At 57.5% G+C, this 15,592-nt stretch overlaps 1 protein-coding gene across 1 annotated transcript; it reads left to right on the forward strand.

Moving 5' to 3' along the window:
• Positions 1–2,330: 2,330 nt before the first annotated feature.
• On the forward strand, positions 2,331–12,818 carry SPRY3 (sprouty RTK signaling antagonist 3). Its single transcript, XM_030497349.1, has 2 exons — positions 2,331–2,427; positions 6,277–12,818. Exon 2 carries the CDS (start codon positions 6,324–6,326, stop codon positions 7,242–7,244), a length of 921 nt encoding a protein of 306 aa, XP_030353209.1. The 5' UTR covers positions 2,331–2,427; positions 6,277–6,323; the 3' UTR covers positions 7,245–12,818.
• Positions 12,819–15,592: the final 2,774 nt, after the last annotated feature.

Below are 15,592 nucleotides of genomic sequence, written 5' to 3' on the forward strand. Positions count from 1 at the left end.
GAGCGGAGCAGGGAGGAATTGGTGCGGATTGCCAGGGATGAGGGTTCCCCAAGGAAGAGATCTGCAACAGGCGTGCTCTGCTGCCCTCTCAGTGCCTGTGTCTCAGTGCTATCAGCAGCCCCAGGCAGGAGATGTGCTGACAGCCCCTAAAGTGAGGGCAGAGAGTGGGACTCCCGGAAGCTGCTTTGGACAGGATCCCAGGGGTGCGTGAGGGGTTAAGAAGTGGTGGATTCACACTGGGAGGAGGAGTGAAACCGGTTCAAAAGGCCGGTTTAGAGGAACTGGCTCAGGTGGAGGTGGCTGGGAAGGGGCAGAGGCAGGATGGATGCCCAGAGGTGTCCCAGAGCTGCGGAGGGATGTTAAATCCCTGCTCAGGGCTGGATGCTCGCTCCTGCAGGGAGAGGTTATCGGGAATCTAATGTAGCCTCACACCTTCCTCTGACACACGCGGCTGTGCAGGGCACCACGTCTCTTTTCCAACAGCCCCAAACCCTCCGAACACCGGCTGGAGGCTCCGTCCCAGACCCTTCCTTTGGGAGCGGCTCTGAACTTTTCTGCTTTGCAAATGCATTCGGGTTCCCAGCCCTCCTCCTCAGGGATGCTGCGGTCAATAACTCACCAGGAGGCTGCTATTCTCCCTCTGCTTCCCACCCTCCCACTTGTCTCGGTATCTCTGCATTCATGCCTTTCTGGCCCTCCCTCGGCAGCGGGTGAGGAATAAAGCAGCGCCGGCTGAGCACGACGCAGGCTGCGTCGGGGATGCTGTGAGCCCGCCGAGGGAAGCCTGAATCACCGGCACCTCAAGGTGGGAGTGATGGATTTGGGCTGAGGTTTGGGCTGGGAGAAGGGGAGGACGTCACAAGTGCTTTTTGGGAGTCAGGTGCTCACAGCCAGCTGGCAGCCGCTGGAAATTGGGCAACTCGGCTCCTTTCTGTGCCTTTAAAGACGGAGCTGAGAGCGATGGGGAGAAGAGGAGGGGCTCGTGGGAGCACAGAGATGCGGAGTGAAGGCTCTGGGCTGTAGCTGAGGCTGAGGGGTGCTCTCAGGGATGCGTTCCTCTTGGAGAAACTCCTGGAGGAGCATCTGTAGTGGGAGCCGAGGGAGATGGAGAGCCGCCCAGCCCAGAAATGCCTAAAGATGAGCCTGGAAGGGCTCCACTGGGCACTGTGCGGGAGAGCGGAGTTGCTGGCCCCTGCTGGGGAGGACTCCAGGGCTTCTGCTGGCACCAGCTGGGAGGGAGCTGCTGAGCCCACTGGGATCGTCCCGGTTTGTACCCATCCGGTGGAGCAACAAGCGGCAGAGCTGGTTTTGTCACCCTTGTTCAGGCTCCTCACCCCTTCCCTGCTCTCATGTACCCAGCCCCTGCGCTGCCCATCGGCAGGCACACTGACAACGCGTGGCAGGGCCCTGGGGAGCGGGGTCCTGTGCTGGGGGGGGACTTGCTGGGGTGGGTGAGGGCTTGATGGCTTCAGCTTTGCTTCTCAAGACAGGTTCTGAACCTGTCCTGAGCTGGTAACATCGCTTTGCTCATCCAGTGAATGCTACCAGAAAGGATGGGTGACCAACCTGGAAATGCTGCGAGAAACAAGGGTGGGAGCTCTAGTGGGGTCCATGCCAATGTCCAGTGTCATCAAGGAGGGGCCTTGAGTCTTTGGGATAGTCAAACCAGGTCCTATTTATTTACGGATGGGGCTGAGGGGGGTCACAAGAATCCCTGGTGCTCCCAAGCAGTGGTTGTTGCCTTAGAGAAGAGAGAAAGCAGTGGAAGGTGGGAGTGCACAGCAGCGCAGGGAAATGTCTGGGACAGAACGTACAGGTCCAGTTTGGACCTTGAGTCCAGGGTGTTTGTTTCTGGGAGAATGGGATGCGTGTGAGCTGGTTCTGTGCGTCTCAGTGCAGAACAGACCCTTCCCAACCTCAGCTTCTATTAGAGGAGGTGATTCTTGTGTAAATCAGGCTGTCTGGTTGCATAGGGGGTGGACAACGACTGGGCTCCCACTGATGCCTCCTGAGATGCCCGGGAACGGCGAGGGGTGTCGGTGGCTGCACCCATTCCCCACCGATGTGCGGATCAAGTGATTCCTCAAGGTGACAGTGCCCAGCAGTCGATGCTGACCCTGGGCACCCAAACCTGCTCCCCACACCCCTGCCCAGCCCATGGGGCTGAACCCAGCCTCGATGCCCGCGACGCCTCCTGAGCCAGCGCTGGCCCCACGGATGTCCCCAGGGGCCGGGGGGCGGCGGGCCCGGGGCGGGCTGGCCCGGGGGGGGGGAAGCGGAGCCCGAGGCAGACGGAAATGTTTAAATAGTGCCTGCAGGCTCCGCGCTGCTCCCGGCTCCGCTCAGCCATTATCTGGGGAGCGGATGCCGGGGCTCTGTGGGACTGCTAATGGGCCGGTGCCATTCCAGCGGGATGACGCCACTTAGGTAAGCGCTAAGAGCTCCAGCTCCGGGAAGGCAGCGGCGGAGCGAGGGAGAGATGCGGATCCCTCCCTCCCTCCCGTCCTCCGCGCTCCCCCGTTCGCAGCCGGCGCTGGGGACGAGCCTGCGCCGCCCGCCCGGGCTCTGCCGGCCCCGCTCCCTGTGCCCGCGGCGCGGACCTCGGCGCGGCGGAGGGGCCCCGAGCCCCCAGCCCTGAGCAGCCCCGGGGCTGCCCCGGCCGCGCTCGGCGCTCCGCGGGCGCATGGACCGGCGGCGGCCCCGGCGGCGGCGGCGGCAGCGGGGTGAGTCCGCCCGCGCGGACACGCGTGGGGCTGGGCAGGGGCGGGCTGCGGGGGGCGATGGGGCGGACACGCTTGGGGCTGTGAGCGTGAGGTGCGGATGGGGGTTCGGGGCACGGGTGGGGTGTCCGTGCTGGGGCGAGCAGCGAGCGTGGGTCGGAGTCACGCGTGGGTCGAGCGCACAGCGGGGCTGGGTCGTCCCGAACGCGGCGGGGACGGGGGTCCGGGCACCGCGGGGGCTGAGTGAAAGGAGGGGCTGGGGGCTGCGGACCCGACCCCCGCGTGGGCTGGGCTGTGCGGAGCTGCACGGTGGGGCTGGGGACTGCGGGAGGAGCGGGACCCGGCTCCCGCGTGGGGTGTGCTGTGCTGTGCTGTGCTGTGCTGTGCTGTGCTGTGCTGTGGGGCCAGCACACGGCGGGGCTGTGCGCGGGGGCTGCCGCCGGATCCGACCCACGCGTGGGCTGCTGCAAACCGGGGCTGGGGCATCATCCTCCTGCCGCCGCCCCGCTGCACCCCGCTGCACCCCGCAGCGCTGGGATGGTCCTGGGGGTCCCTCCGGAGGGAAAAAGCCCTTTTCTTTCCTGTCACCTGGGCGCCCTGCGCCGCTCGTCCCCGGCTCTCAGCCACCCCAGCCTGTAAATCATTTGCTTTTACGATCCCTGCTCTGGCCCATTATCACACGAACTTTATATGTGTGGGGCTGCAGCGGCCATAAAGCTCGCCCGATTTCCGGGGCTGGCATGGCCCTGCCAGGCAGGGTGTGAGCAGGAGGAGGCTGGGGACACGCTGCCCCGGTCCCCACAGATGGCAGCGAGGCAGCGCAGGGTGCAGCAGTCCCCTGAGGGTGCTCGGCCCACTGGGACCTGGGGTATGGACTGGTTGGAGCAGGGAGTGAGTGGGGGCCACTGGGCTCCCCGGGGTTGGGGGCAGCAGTGAGGTCCCAGCTCCAGTATTCAGCCTGTCTTCCCCCCATCCCACTGGACTGGAAGACCCGCAGATCCTCTGGTTCACGTCGCCTTGGGTCCCAGGGGGACTTTTGCCTCCCCAAGCCAGCAAATCTGGGTCTGTGTCCAACCCCTGCGCCTGCGGATTGGAGGTCCAGGAGCATTTGGGCCCTGGTTCAGTGCTGGGCGTCCTCCCAGGACCTGTCTTGCCCACGATGCTGTGTCCAAGCCCTGGACCCAGATCCTAAGTGTCAGGGTTGACATATGCTGCGTGGCCCGATTGCCAGCTCTGTCTCTGCCTGCTGTCCAAAGGCTCTGTTCCTCCCCACAGTGTCCCCTGTGCACCCCCTTCTGCCTAAGCCCGGCTCATGGGTCTCCTCATGTCTCCTGAGTTCCAGGTCTTGCATAGAGAGCTGGGGGTGGCTGCGCTGGGGCTGCCCTTCGGCTGCTCTTTATCTCAGGACCCTCAGTCTTGCCCTTTGGGTCACACGTTGGTTCAGACCCAACACAGAGCCTCATGAGGCTTCGCTGCCTGAGCCCTAATACGCAAATGCTGCCACATCCCAGCACACAGGTTAGAGGGGATGGACACCCACATGTGAGCAGCTCCTCCCTGGGTGGAATCAGCTTCTTCCCCACATGATCCCACCCCAAGATGGGATCTGGGTCATGAGGGACGTGGGAACCCTCAGAGGCTGCTCTCCGCTCCCCCCTGCATGGTCCTAGCAGCAGATGGAGATGTGCCATATCCCTTCAGGGGTCCAGGGGACTTCAGGTCACTAGCCTGTGCTTTACTAAGACCAGGTGAGGAGCTCAGTGGCAGCAGACAGCAGCTCACAGGAGGGTGTTTTGCCACCATGACCCATTCCCATCCTGGCAGTGTGCTCACAAAGCCCGCCCTGCCTGGGTCCGCTCTGCCCTCCGAATTCACCTTGGTATTAGTGGTAAAGAAATCAGGGTCCAAATCAATTGTGGGTGTCCCGGGAGAGTGACTAATTCCCTGCCTGCCTCTCCTCAGATGGGGTGAGCATCTCACTTGGAATCGCTCAGAGGGGGCCGCGGGTGGGCTCCAGGCACCGGAAAATCCCAAATCTCAGCAGATCCGTTGCCTTTTCTTTCCGGGGAGGGGGATGGGAGAGACGAGATCTTGCATGAACAGTCAAAGTAAGTTGCCTTGCTTTTCCCTGCTCCTCAAGGTCAGCCTGGCTAATGAAAATCAATCTTCCCTCTGCCTCTCTCTGCTGCATGAGCAGATTCTACCTGTGGCCCCTCACCTACTTGAAAGGCTCCAGCACCGCCTGGCCATGGGGAGCTTCCTTAGGGAAGTGGCGTCTTCCTGCGGGCCCGGGCACTGTGACAGTGTCTGTGTCACTGAGGGATCACTCATCTGATCTGCCAGGGGAGATTTGTCCTGGGAAAATTGGCTGTGCCCGGAGAGCAGGGATCTGACACTGAGATCTGGGCTGGAAGTGCTGGGGGGGGTCTGGCATGCAGAATGGCTCCGACCTCGGTGTGCTTGGGGCGGCTCCGTTTTGCAGGAGGCACAGGCTTCTCCCTCCCTCCATCCTAAGGGGAGAGATGGGGCTCCACTGAGAGCCCTTCTCCTGCCCCTCTCCTCACCCAGCCCCACTGAGGCTTCACCAGATGCCAGCAGCGAGGTCTGGTGGCAGCCCAGGTTTGGTGATGGTGCCGATGCCATCAGGTCAAACCTGCTGTGGGGGGAATTGTAGGACATGGGGGTCCTCTCTGCCCTAGCCCCACCGCCCTCGGCGGGTCCGGACCTTCCCTCTGGGATAAAGCAGGCGCCTGCCGGTGCTGCAGACTCAGGAAGTGCTGTTTCCTGAGCACAGCAGCAGACACACGGCAGCCTCGGTGCAGGGAGCAGGCTGGGGCTTGCCTGCTGCCAGCTCTGCTTTCCCTGCTTCCCCTCTGCTTGTGCCGGGGTGAAGAAGAAACCAAAACCTGCCCTGCTCGGGGTTCCTGGGGGGTGAATCGGCTCCTGGGCTGTGCTGGGTTGTGCACGGGAAAGGGGGATGATGCAGCGGGAACTGCCAGGACTCAGGGAGTCTGTGGGCTTGGCCTGTCCCTGGCCTAACGTGTGTCTCATTAGTTGCAATTTGTTGCTGATGCTGCCTGAAACTAGTGCTCAGATCCCCTCCGTCCCCATGCCCGTGTTACGGCACTGGGAGGCTGCTCTGGGGGCACTGGGAAGCCCCAAAAGCATCTCCTGCTCTGGAGGAGATGCCGTTCCCAATTCTGTCACTGGCTCTGGATAAGTCACAGCTTCAAGTTTCCCTCCTCCAGAGAGGGCTGGCATTTACTCTGGGAAGGAGAGGAAGGACAGACGGGGTCCATCAGTGCTGGCAAGGGGTGGGAAATCCTTTGGAAGGACATGAGGAGCACAGAAGTGTGAGGAGATGCTGTGACCACCCGGGCCAAGGGACAGATTTTGGCTGTGTCCAGCCTGAGTGTCCCCAGGCACAGAAGTTCTTGGAGTCTGATTCTTGGAAATAACTTCATTAGGAGTTCTCCAGCCGCTCTTTGCTTCCTGGATGGATTCATTATAGAATGTAACACAAATGTTTTCTCTGTCTTCCTGCCCCATCCTTTAGGATTTGTAGATGTGCCCTGATGCCGCAGGGTCTCCTCGCTCCTGGAAATGCAGCTCTCTTCCAGTGTGGCTGAACTCAGCTGTGACGAGACGATGGACCCACCCGCGGAGGACTTCCAGCAGGTCCTGTCCATCGACCAAATCCGCTCCATCCGTGCCAGCAACAACTATGTGGAGAGACCGGCTGTGTGCTTCCAGCAAGCCCGCTCCAACCCATCCCTGTCCCAGCCTCCGCACAAGCAAGAGTGGTCCCAGGACCGCCTGGTGTCTTCCACCTTCCAGGACCTGCACCGCAGCCACAGCCAACAGCACCAGATGCCACCTTTGCAACAACACATGAGCCACTCCAGCACGGCCAGCTCCGTCTCCCAAATCACCACGGCCTCTGACCAGCGCCTCCTGAGCAGCCTCACGCCTTCCCACTCTGGGCACTCCCTGATCCGGACGCAGCCACGGGCCGGCGAGCTGAAAGCGGAGGAGTCTCCGCTGAAGGGGGTGGTGGCGAAGCCACCCCTGCATCCCGGGCACCTCTTCCTCTGCGAGGAGTGCGGGCGCTGCAAGTGCGGGCGCTGCACGGCTGCCCGCAGCCTGCCCTCCTGCTGGCTCTGCAACCAGCGCTGCCTCTGCTCCCCCGAGAGCCTCCTTGACTACGGGACTTGCCTCTGCTGCGTCAAGGGTCTCTTCTACCACTGCTCCACTGACGACGAGGATACCTGCGCCGACGACCCCTGCTCCTGCGGGCCGGGGTCCTGCTGCGCCCGCTGGGCTGCCATGAGCTTCCTCTCCCTCCTCATGCCCTGCCTCTGCTGCTACTTTCCTACCCTGGGGTGCCTCAAACTTTGCCAGCGGGGTTATGATGGCCTGAAACGACCTGGCTGCCGCTGCCAGAGCCACACCAACACGGTCTGCAGGAAGATCTCCTCCTCCAGCGGCACGCCTTTCCCCAAGACGCTGGATAAGCCGGTATGACCCTCCAGGGGAGGAGAAGCAGGCTTTACTCCTCTTCCTCCTCATCCTCCTCCTCTTCTCACCATCCCCCTCCTCTTTCAGCTTCCCTCCGCTCTGCAGCGCTCCCCCCTACCCACCATCACCTCCCGGAATGAGACTGGTGAGCTGGGGGTCCTGCAGAGGGGTGGCCAGGGGAGCTGGCACCCGCCGGGGGGCAGTGGTGGTTTTGCACATGCGGGAGAGGGACCAGGAAAGGAAAAGAGGAGGAAGACCGAGGCAGGGGGTGTCCTCAGGACTCTGCTCTCAGAGGGTTTTCAGAGCTGCCACTGCCCCATGGTGCAGTCCTTCCCCATGGGGGGACAAGTCAGGTCAATGCATCCCCTGTACAAGAGTCCTCCGGGAGCCAGACCTCTTTCTGTCTCTGGCACTTTCTTTGGGTGGCCTCTCTGCTCTTACGTGGCTTTAAATCTGCTTTCTCCAAGGGCTGGGGTGATGCAGGGTCCTGCCGGTGGCAGTGGCTTCCATCTGGGCTTGGAAGCCTCTGGGAGAAGGAAGCGAGCTTCAAAATGAAGTGGCATCGTATTTTTCTGTCGCAAAGAGGAAGGGAAGGTGTGGGAAGCTTTAGAAACCTTCTGGCAGGGGAAGGAGCTATGGGAGGCAGCCCAGCCCACTCGCTTCTGCCCGACTGCAGCGAGGGAAAGGTCCCCTCTGGGATTTGGCTGAGAACAAGAAGCCGGGTTGAAATTGCCATTCATTTCTCAATGCCTTGAAGGGCTGCCTCCAGAGCACAAACCCCGGCTGGATGGAAGCTGCTGCCCGGCTCCATCGGTGCCACAGGCACCGAGAGCCCTGATCTGGTACCTTCCACCAGTGCTGAATTCACTTTAAACAAAATGAAGATCACAAACACATGTGTGCAGCCTGTGCTTGCCTTGCCGGTCCCATTGGTTAGCACCCACCCGGGGGGGGGGACTCCTGCACCTCCTGCTATGGGCTGGAGGGAAACAGAGGGCAAAAAGGGGGGTTGGAAGATGAGACCCCGACCTTCCCTCCCTGCAGAAGTTGCCTTTGAGTCTTCCCCTTGCTTTCGTTGCCCCACCGGTCTGTCACACCAACACCAGTGTGATGCTGGTGGGCAAACGCTGCGGGCACTGCTGAGGGTGTTCCTGTGGCAAAGCAGAGATGGGTCTGAACCAAGCCCTGGGGCTGGGCCATCTGCAGACCAGGAGGAAACCTGACTCAGGGTCAGTGCTTCATGCTTTGCTTGCTGTGAGAATAAGAAGCCCAACCTGTTGCTGCAGTTATGGGGAGCTCTTCCTGGCCCCGGACTCAGCCCCATCGCCGCTTGGAAACGCACAGTGCCAGCTCTCAGGGGTAACCCTGCTGCCATCAGCCCATCAGCCAGGGGAGCTGCAGCTGGGAGGACGTCCCAGTGCTCAGCTCTTCCTGCTGGTCCCTCCTCCAAGGCGTGTGAGAGCAGAGGGAAGCAAACGGATCCCCTGGAGAAATATATGCAACATGTCCCCTGGCTTTCTCCAAGTCCCTGCCACCCAGGGCTCGTCCGTTGCCTTCCCTCAGCCACCTCTTTACGTAGAGTTCTGTGGATCTATTTTTGTATATAGAAATATAACGTTAGGATGGGTAGGTCTATTACTAATAATATTCATGATACTGCTGTGAACGGTGCCAGATGCAACGGTTGGCTTCCCGGTACACTTGCACATGCTGGAAGATGATTTCCTAGTCTGGTTCTTGCTAATCCTAGACCTTTGGTTCCCAGGTAGATGGGACAGGGGGAAAGGGAGGTTTACAGCTTGTCCTGGCGGGGTCTGCTTTGCAGGGAGAGGGTAGGATTTAGTGCTGGCTCTGGGGTGAGGCAGGAGGTAGGCTCTCATCATGGGATTCCTCTTCCCATACATTTGCTGTCTAAAAATCGTGGCTGATCCAAGCTCCCTCCGTTGCAGAGAAAAGCAGATTCAGAGAGTGATTCATCCCCCTTGAAAACATTATTCATTAAATGATGTTCTGGTGGTGCCTGTCTCCTTCGACTCAAATAGGACCCAAATACTGGAAGTCCAGGTTCCCTGTGGAAGGGGAGATGAATCCCAGCCCTGGTGTGAGGTTTGTGCCTGGGGCATGTTGGGGACGTGACTGAAATCCTCACCGTCATTGCACCTAGAGCCCAAGGGGGGATGTTGAAAGATGCTTCCTTTGGTCAAAGATGGAGAGACTGCTGCCACAAGCTGTGGGAAATTCAGGATGGTACTCTGGGTTGTAGTGAGGATCTCCTGGCATGAAGAACAGAGATGGCCACATCTGTGTGGTTTCTATGTCCTCTGAGGCCAGCCCTGAACTCTGCAATCAGCTGGGTTTTAGGGCAATGATCTTCTCAGAGGATGCCCTGTAGGTGCGTCACCCCCGTAAGCTCAGTCCATGTCCCTGTGGCAGCACTTATATATTGCAATCACATTTATCCATATGCCAATAATCGCTTGGCTCCTCACTTCCAAGTGATGCCTGGGGGAGAGACTTCCACCAAGAGGCACCCTCCCTCCTGAGCGCTCAGTTCCCTTCTCTACTGGTGCTGATTCAACTCCTTCTTCCTAAAAGTATTAAACCTTTTTGTTTTTAGGGAAAAAAGGTTCCTTTTTCACTGAGGATTTGAGGAATGGTCTCACTCCAATGAGAATGTGAAATAGTTCATTGAAACTTTTGGACGAAAACTAATGAACAGAATTTTCCAACTTGCTCTACTTTGATATATGGTGGGGTTTTTTTTTTCCTCCTCCTTTTTAAATGGATCCTACTTGTAAATTTAGTTACCACCTCTGTATCTCTGCAATTCATTGCTTCCTCTCCTGATGGTGGAATGACTCAACATGTGAAGCTTCATCATTTTCACGGCCTCCAAAGTCATGCAGGCACGGGGTGACCTCCCCCAGGTGCTGGAGCTGTTGGATGAGGAGATGGGTGTCCACGCACCCGCTCCCCAGAGCTTTGCCCAGCCAAGCCCTGTGCTGCTCCTGCAGCTCATTCACCTTCAGGCCAGGACTCCTGCAGTAGCCTTCTACCTAATGGGCTTTTCCTGGGCCAGTGCAGGAGCCCCAGTTCTCCCCAGGGATGGTGCCATAGCAGGGTGCAGGGCTGAGGGGTCTGGCCACATCTCTCCGATGTTTCATCTCCAAGAAATGAAAAACCTGTGAGATACATGTTATGAAATAGGGGGCATGTAGAAGGGGAATTGGAGAGGAGGAGAGCCCCAGATGAGTGCTGTCAGACCAGCGCAGGGCTTTGGTTTGGCTGTGTTGAGCTCAAAATGCAAAGCCACATCTAGGACTTGTGGTTGCATGGGCTGGAGAGGTTTAGGGCTGTTGGCCTCTACCCTGCTCACAGGGGCAGGTGGCTTCACGTGGGGTTACTGCTTCCCACTCCATCTGGAGGGGTCTCATCCAGCTCCCATTCCTTGCTCTCAGCAGAAAGGGCAAGTCAGGATCTGCCAGAAGCAATCCAAGGAGGCCAGCTCTGGTTCACAGGACTCATGTGGTGTCAGGAACGCTGTGGGTAGCCTCTGATCATAGTTTTTTTCCCGAGCTTTTCCTAACATCTCCAGAGCACTCCCTCCCCATCTCCAGCTGCCAGAGTTTGGTTTCCCTGCAGAGAGGGCTCCAGATCTGGTTGGGGCTGTGAGCCCCTTTCCTGCCCCACCCTGCAGTGAGTCAGATCACATCTGCTCTAGCTGTTTGTTTGCAGCTGCCTGTCCCGGCAGTTTGGGTCTGTCTCTGTCCTGACGTGTCTTTCTTGGTTTTCTTTTGAGAGAGTCGTGTGTCGAGTCCTCCCTTTTCCATGGGAGCTGGCAGGGATGGATCCGCTCCGCCAGGGAACGGCTGCTGTGTTCTGTGTCTCTGCTGGTTGTGGGCTCCTTTGCTGGGAAACATGCGGGGATGTAGGGAGGATTTAGGTGGGGAAAGGGAGGCTCAGGTGCCAAAGGAGCAGGAGGCAGGAGGTGCTGAGCAAGACCTGTGCTCCCCCCGCTCTGCTCCCTGTGCAGGAGCCTCCTTTTCCTACCCAGACCTCCAAAGCTCCATCCACACAAGAGGTCCTGCTGGTGCTTACTTTCTCCGAGGCTTCCCTTGGTCTCGCTTCCCTCCTTCCCTGCTGGCCCCTGTACTGGTGATGAGGGGTCACTGGGGACCAAGGTGGAGTCTCCCTCCCACTGCAGCTCCTCAACCCTCCTAGTAGAAGGGCAGAAATGGTCCTTGGGCTGCTGTCCACCCATCCCTGAGAAACATCGGTGCCGGCCAAGTACCTCAAAAAATAGGGGAGGAAGCTCTTTGGGACTCTACTCTCAGATTCCCGTAAAATGCCATTGAGTTCGCTCTTCCACATCCCCATGTGTGAACCCCACACTGATGGGCAAGTGTCATTGACCAAAAGATGCCAAAGCACAGGATAACCATTTAGGCATGGCTGCTTGAGTGCAATAGAGAGGCGAGTGGAGGGGTGACAGGAGTTTGCACGACTGGGCTGCAAAGGGGAGGAGCACACTGTGCCCCCAGCTTGCTGTCTGCAGCACCCACTTTGCTAGTTTGCTCTCTGTCTCTGGCCCTTGGGTGGAGGAAACTGGGAGGTCTTCAGGTATTGGAAGGTTTAACTTCTTGTGATCAGCATGTGAGGCAAGTAGATGAGGGATAGACCCCCCACCCCAACACCCGTTCTTGGCAGGAGGGTCATGGATGGATGGATGGATGGATGCATGGATGGGAAGAGATCACGCGCCTCATGGGGCAGGGTGAATGTGCGAGTACCAGGTGAGGGGGAGCAGTGCCAGGCCTCTCGCTGGGTCTCTGTCCTACTGCAGCTTCCTGCAGCACCGCAAAGGGCTCTAGCTCGAGCAGGACCAAACCCCCCCTGGTGCGCTGGCCTGGGCATGGGGAGAGGAGGTTTCTCACACCCTCTGTTCCAGCCAGGAGGTGTGTGGTCATCCCAGAGCTGGCCCAGCAGAGCCCCTTCCCCTTCCCATCCCATTCCCCTCTGCCCATCATGTCGCAGCAGCTCCCTCAGCCCTTTCTGATGCTCTGTGGACCAGCAGCGGCCGAGCTGCCTCCTGCCTCCCCAGGTGTCCTCAGCACAAAGCTCTCCTTAGAAGACCGATCACTCTTGGCTTCAAGGGAGAGTCTCATACCAAGAACCGAAGCCTCTAATCCTCCGTTGAACTGGTACAAAGGCATTCTGTACAGTGTATAAAGAGATCCCTCCCTGCTGTCTTCACTTCCTTTCTATAAGGTATAATATATGTTTATAACCTGATGGCTGGTTTTTGACAATACTCTTGTACCATTTAAGGGGAAAAAAAAGTAATAAAAAAAAAACCAAACCCCAAACAACCCAAAGTATTTATTTGAAAAGTTTATTTTAAAGATAAGAAAAAAAAAATAACCTATTTATTTTAATGCACCCTCTTCTGTTTGGTTTTCTTCTCTCGCAAAGCTGATAACTGTTACTGAACCACTGCTGAGATGACAGAAGTAATTCTATGGGTGGCTTCACATGCCCACTTAGAGCAACTATTCAATAAAAATATATATTAATTTTGAACGTGGTCTTCTTCTTGTGTCCGTGACGGCCGGGGCAGGACCCAGGCTCCTGCTTTGGCCGGGTTCTTCCTGGCTGCAGGGTGCTGTTGGCAGGGATGGGGTGCAGAGGGATCAGTTTGAACTCCATGAGGTCTACCCTGGTAGCCCCCTCCTGATGCTTCCAGAATGCCTCAAACATCTCAGCGTGTGCTTCCCTGCTGCAGCGGTCCCAGATCCCGGAGGAAGGGCAGGCTCCTGGAGCAAAGGGCAGGAGCAAACAGGGAGGGGCTGAAGTAAGATTTGGGGGATTTCAGTCACTCCACAGAGATGCTAACACATTCCCAAAGCCTCTTCTCATGCCAGAAGAGGTGGGTGATGCCACAGGCAAATGGACACTGTCCACAGGAGGAACTGCAGGAGCTGTGCCCTCCAGCTCCTGCGGGCACCTCTGGCATGTGTTTAGCCCCAGAAGGATGAACTTGGGCCATAGCACCAGTAGGTCCTGGGTCAGGCTGGTGTCTCTGATCTCCCTGTGCATATTACAGGGCAGTTTGATGCACTTCTGCACATGCAGAGCCCAGTAACAACAACTTGGCTTGAGGTTGTCTTCTCTTCACCTAAAGCTGTTCCCTTGCAATGATGAGCACAACCAGAGCATGAAGTTCTTTCACACAGCTTCGGTGGCCAATGAACCCCATGGTTTGTGGTACATCCCTTATTCCCATTTGAATTTGCTGCCTGCACCTTCTAGCCCTTCGCTCTGGCTGAACCCGTTGCGTCCAGCTGCACCGTAGGATGGTTTTTCTAGGCTACACCTGTGCTCAGGAGCCCTCTCAACCTTTGTGCTTGGTTACAAACATGCATCCTCCTTGTGTCTCGCCATCAAACCCTTTCTCAGGCTGTTTTTACTGGTTCTGGAGTCCTGTTTGTGCCATTGCTGGTAGCAGAGCATGCTTTCCAAAATGTGTTCCAGCGCTCAGGATCTGCCTCAGGCTTGTGGAGTACAGATGTGAGTTCAACCCCTGCTGTGACTCACTCTTCCCCTCCTTTTCAAACAAAAGATGACTTTAGACCATTTGTCACCCATTGGCTCTACTCAGTGCCAAAGTCCCTCTCTTTTGGACACAGCCAACCAGTTTCATGCCTAGATGCACAGCCTTCTTTTAACTATGTGAGAGGCCTTTTGGTCTGTGTGCTGAATCCAGGACAATACCACCTTCCCAAGCCTTCCCTGTCCTGATTGGTTCATGCCACTGAATCTTACAGACATCTATGGATCTTTATCAGCTGTGGTCCTGTAGAGCAAGGCTGAGCTCAGGAGCTGAACTGTAATGTGGGATTAGCAGAGAAGCACAGGTAGGTGGTCTACAGACCATGATGATCTAAAAAAGGTGGTAATTGCTTGCTTAGACATTTCCCTTCTATGTAAAAAAAGTCATCATGGTGCCAGGAATCACAAGAAGTGACAGTAACTGTGCTTTCTCTTAAGACCTTAGGCAGAAGTTCTTCCCTGTGAGGGTGCTGAGGCGCTGGCACAGACTTTTCCCAGAGAAGCTGTGGCTGCCCCAGCCCTGGCAGTGTTCAAGGCCAGGTTGGACACAGGGGCTTGGAGCAACCTGTTCTAGTGGAAGGTGTCCCTGCCCAGGGCAGGGGGTTGGAGCTGGATGAGCTTTAAGGTCCCTTCAACCCAAACCAGTCTGGGATTCTGTACTTCTATGAAGACCAGACAAACACTCCGCAGGCTCTAGCACACTGTGCCCCCACTGCAGAGCACGGGGCCCCAGGTAAGCCGGTGACAGCACTAGAATAACAATCCCCCTTCTTTTTTGGCTAGCACAGCCAGTTGTTATTCAGAGCATCCTGTCCTAGGGCCAGCGTGGCCAGGGCAAGCTCAACGAACAAAACCTTCACTTAGTGGCAGAGAAGGTTGTCCAGAATTGGATTTCCACTCTTATGGTGTTGAACTCTTCCCTTGCCCTCAGAGCAAGCATTCCCCTGAGGATATCTAGGTATGATCCAACCCTGGACCTGTGCTGGAAGCCCATCAGGAGCCAGCACCCCTCACCAGCCTGGGAAGGGTGTCTGGTGTGCTTCAGGAGAGCAGGGGTAGGTGTCTGCAGTCGAGAGGTTGACTGTCTAGACAGTGGAAAGAAACAAGCCCTCTTAAGGACTCATTCATCTCTCCCTAAGATGGCTAAATAGGTCAGATGACTCATGCCCTGAAAGTGCCTCTTTCTCCTCACTGACTACAAAGAGGGAAGGAAGAAGCTCGACAGCCCTCCATGCCGAAGCCATCTGAAGGTAGCAGATCTGAACCCGGCCACTGCAGGATCTGCAGGGAAATTCAGCCTACCCTGAGGAGCCAAAGTGCTCTTTGGTCAGTGACTTCATCAGTGACGGTGACAAGGAGACGAAGGAATGATTAAATGCCAGCAGGTTTTGAGCTCATGCTGAAGGTGATACAGATGAACCTGAGTGTGCATAGTTGGGTAGGACCAGGTAGAAGAAGGTCACATCTAGTTCCCTGCTGTCACCACAGGGACTATGGAGCAGGAGTTTAGGCTGGAGGGATTTGCAGAATGGTTTCTCCACAACCATAAACACTTCCTCCCTTGGCCATAGCCATCCTCCCTGTAGTGCTGAGGCAGCTTATTGCTCTGTAGACCACTCATGTGGCCTGAAGGAGCCACTGCTTCTCTGCAAGAAGCACAATCTGATGTTGCCCCAGGGCCTGCCTTGCCTACCACTGTTCAGGGCTGCTCAGTGATGTTTGGGAAATGGGGGCCTGGAGGGATC

This window comes from Strigops habroptila, chromosome 9 (assembly GCF_004027225.2).
Source record: "Strigops habroptila isolate Jane chromosome 9, bStrHab1.2.pri, whole genome shotgun sequence".
Taxonomy (NCBI): domain Eukaryota; kingdom Metazoa; phylum Chordata; class Aves; order Psittaciformes; family Psittacidae; genus Strigops; species Strigops habroptila.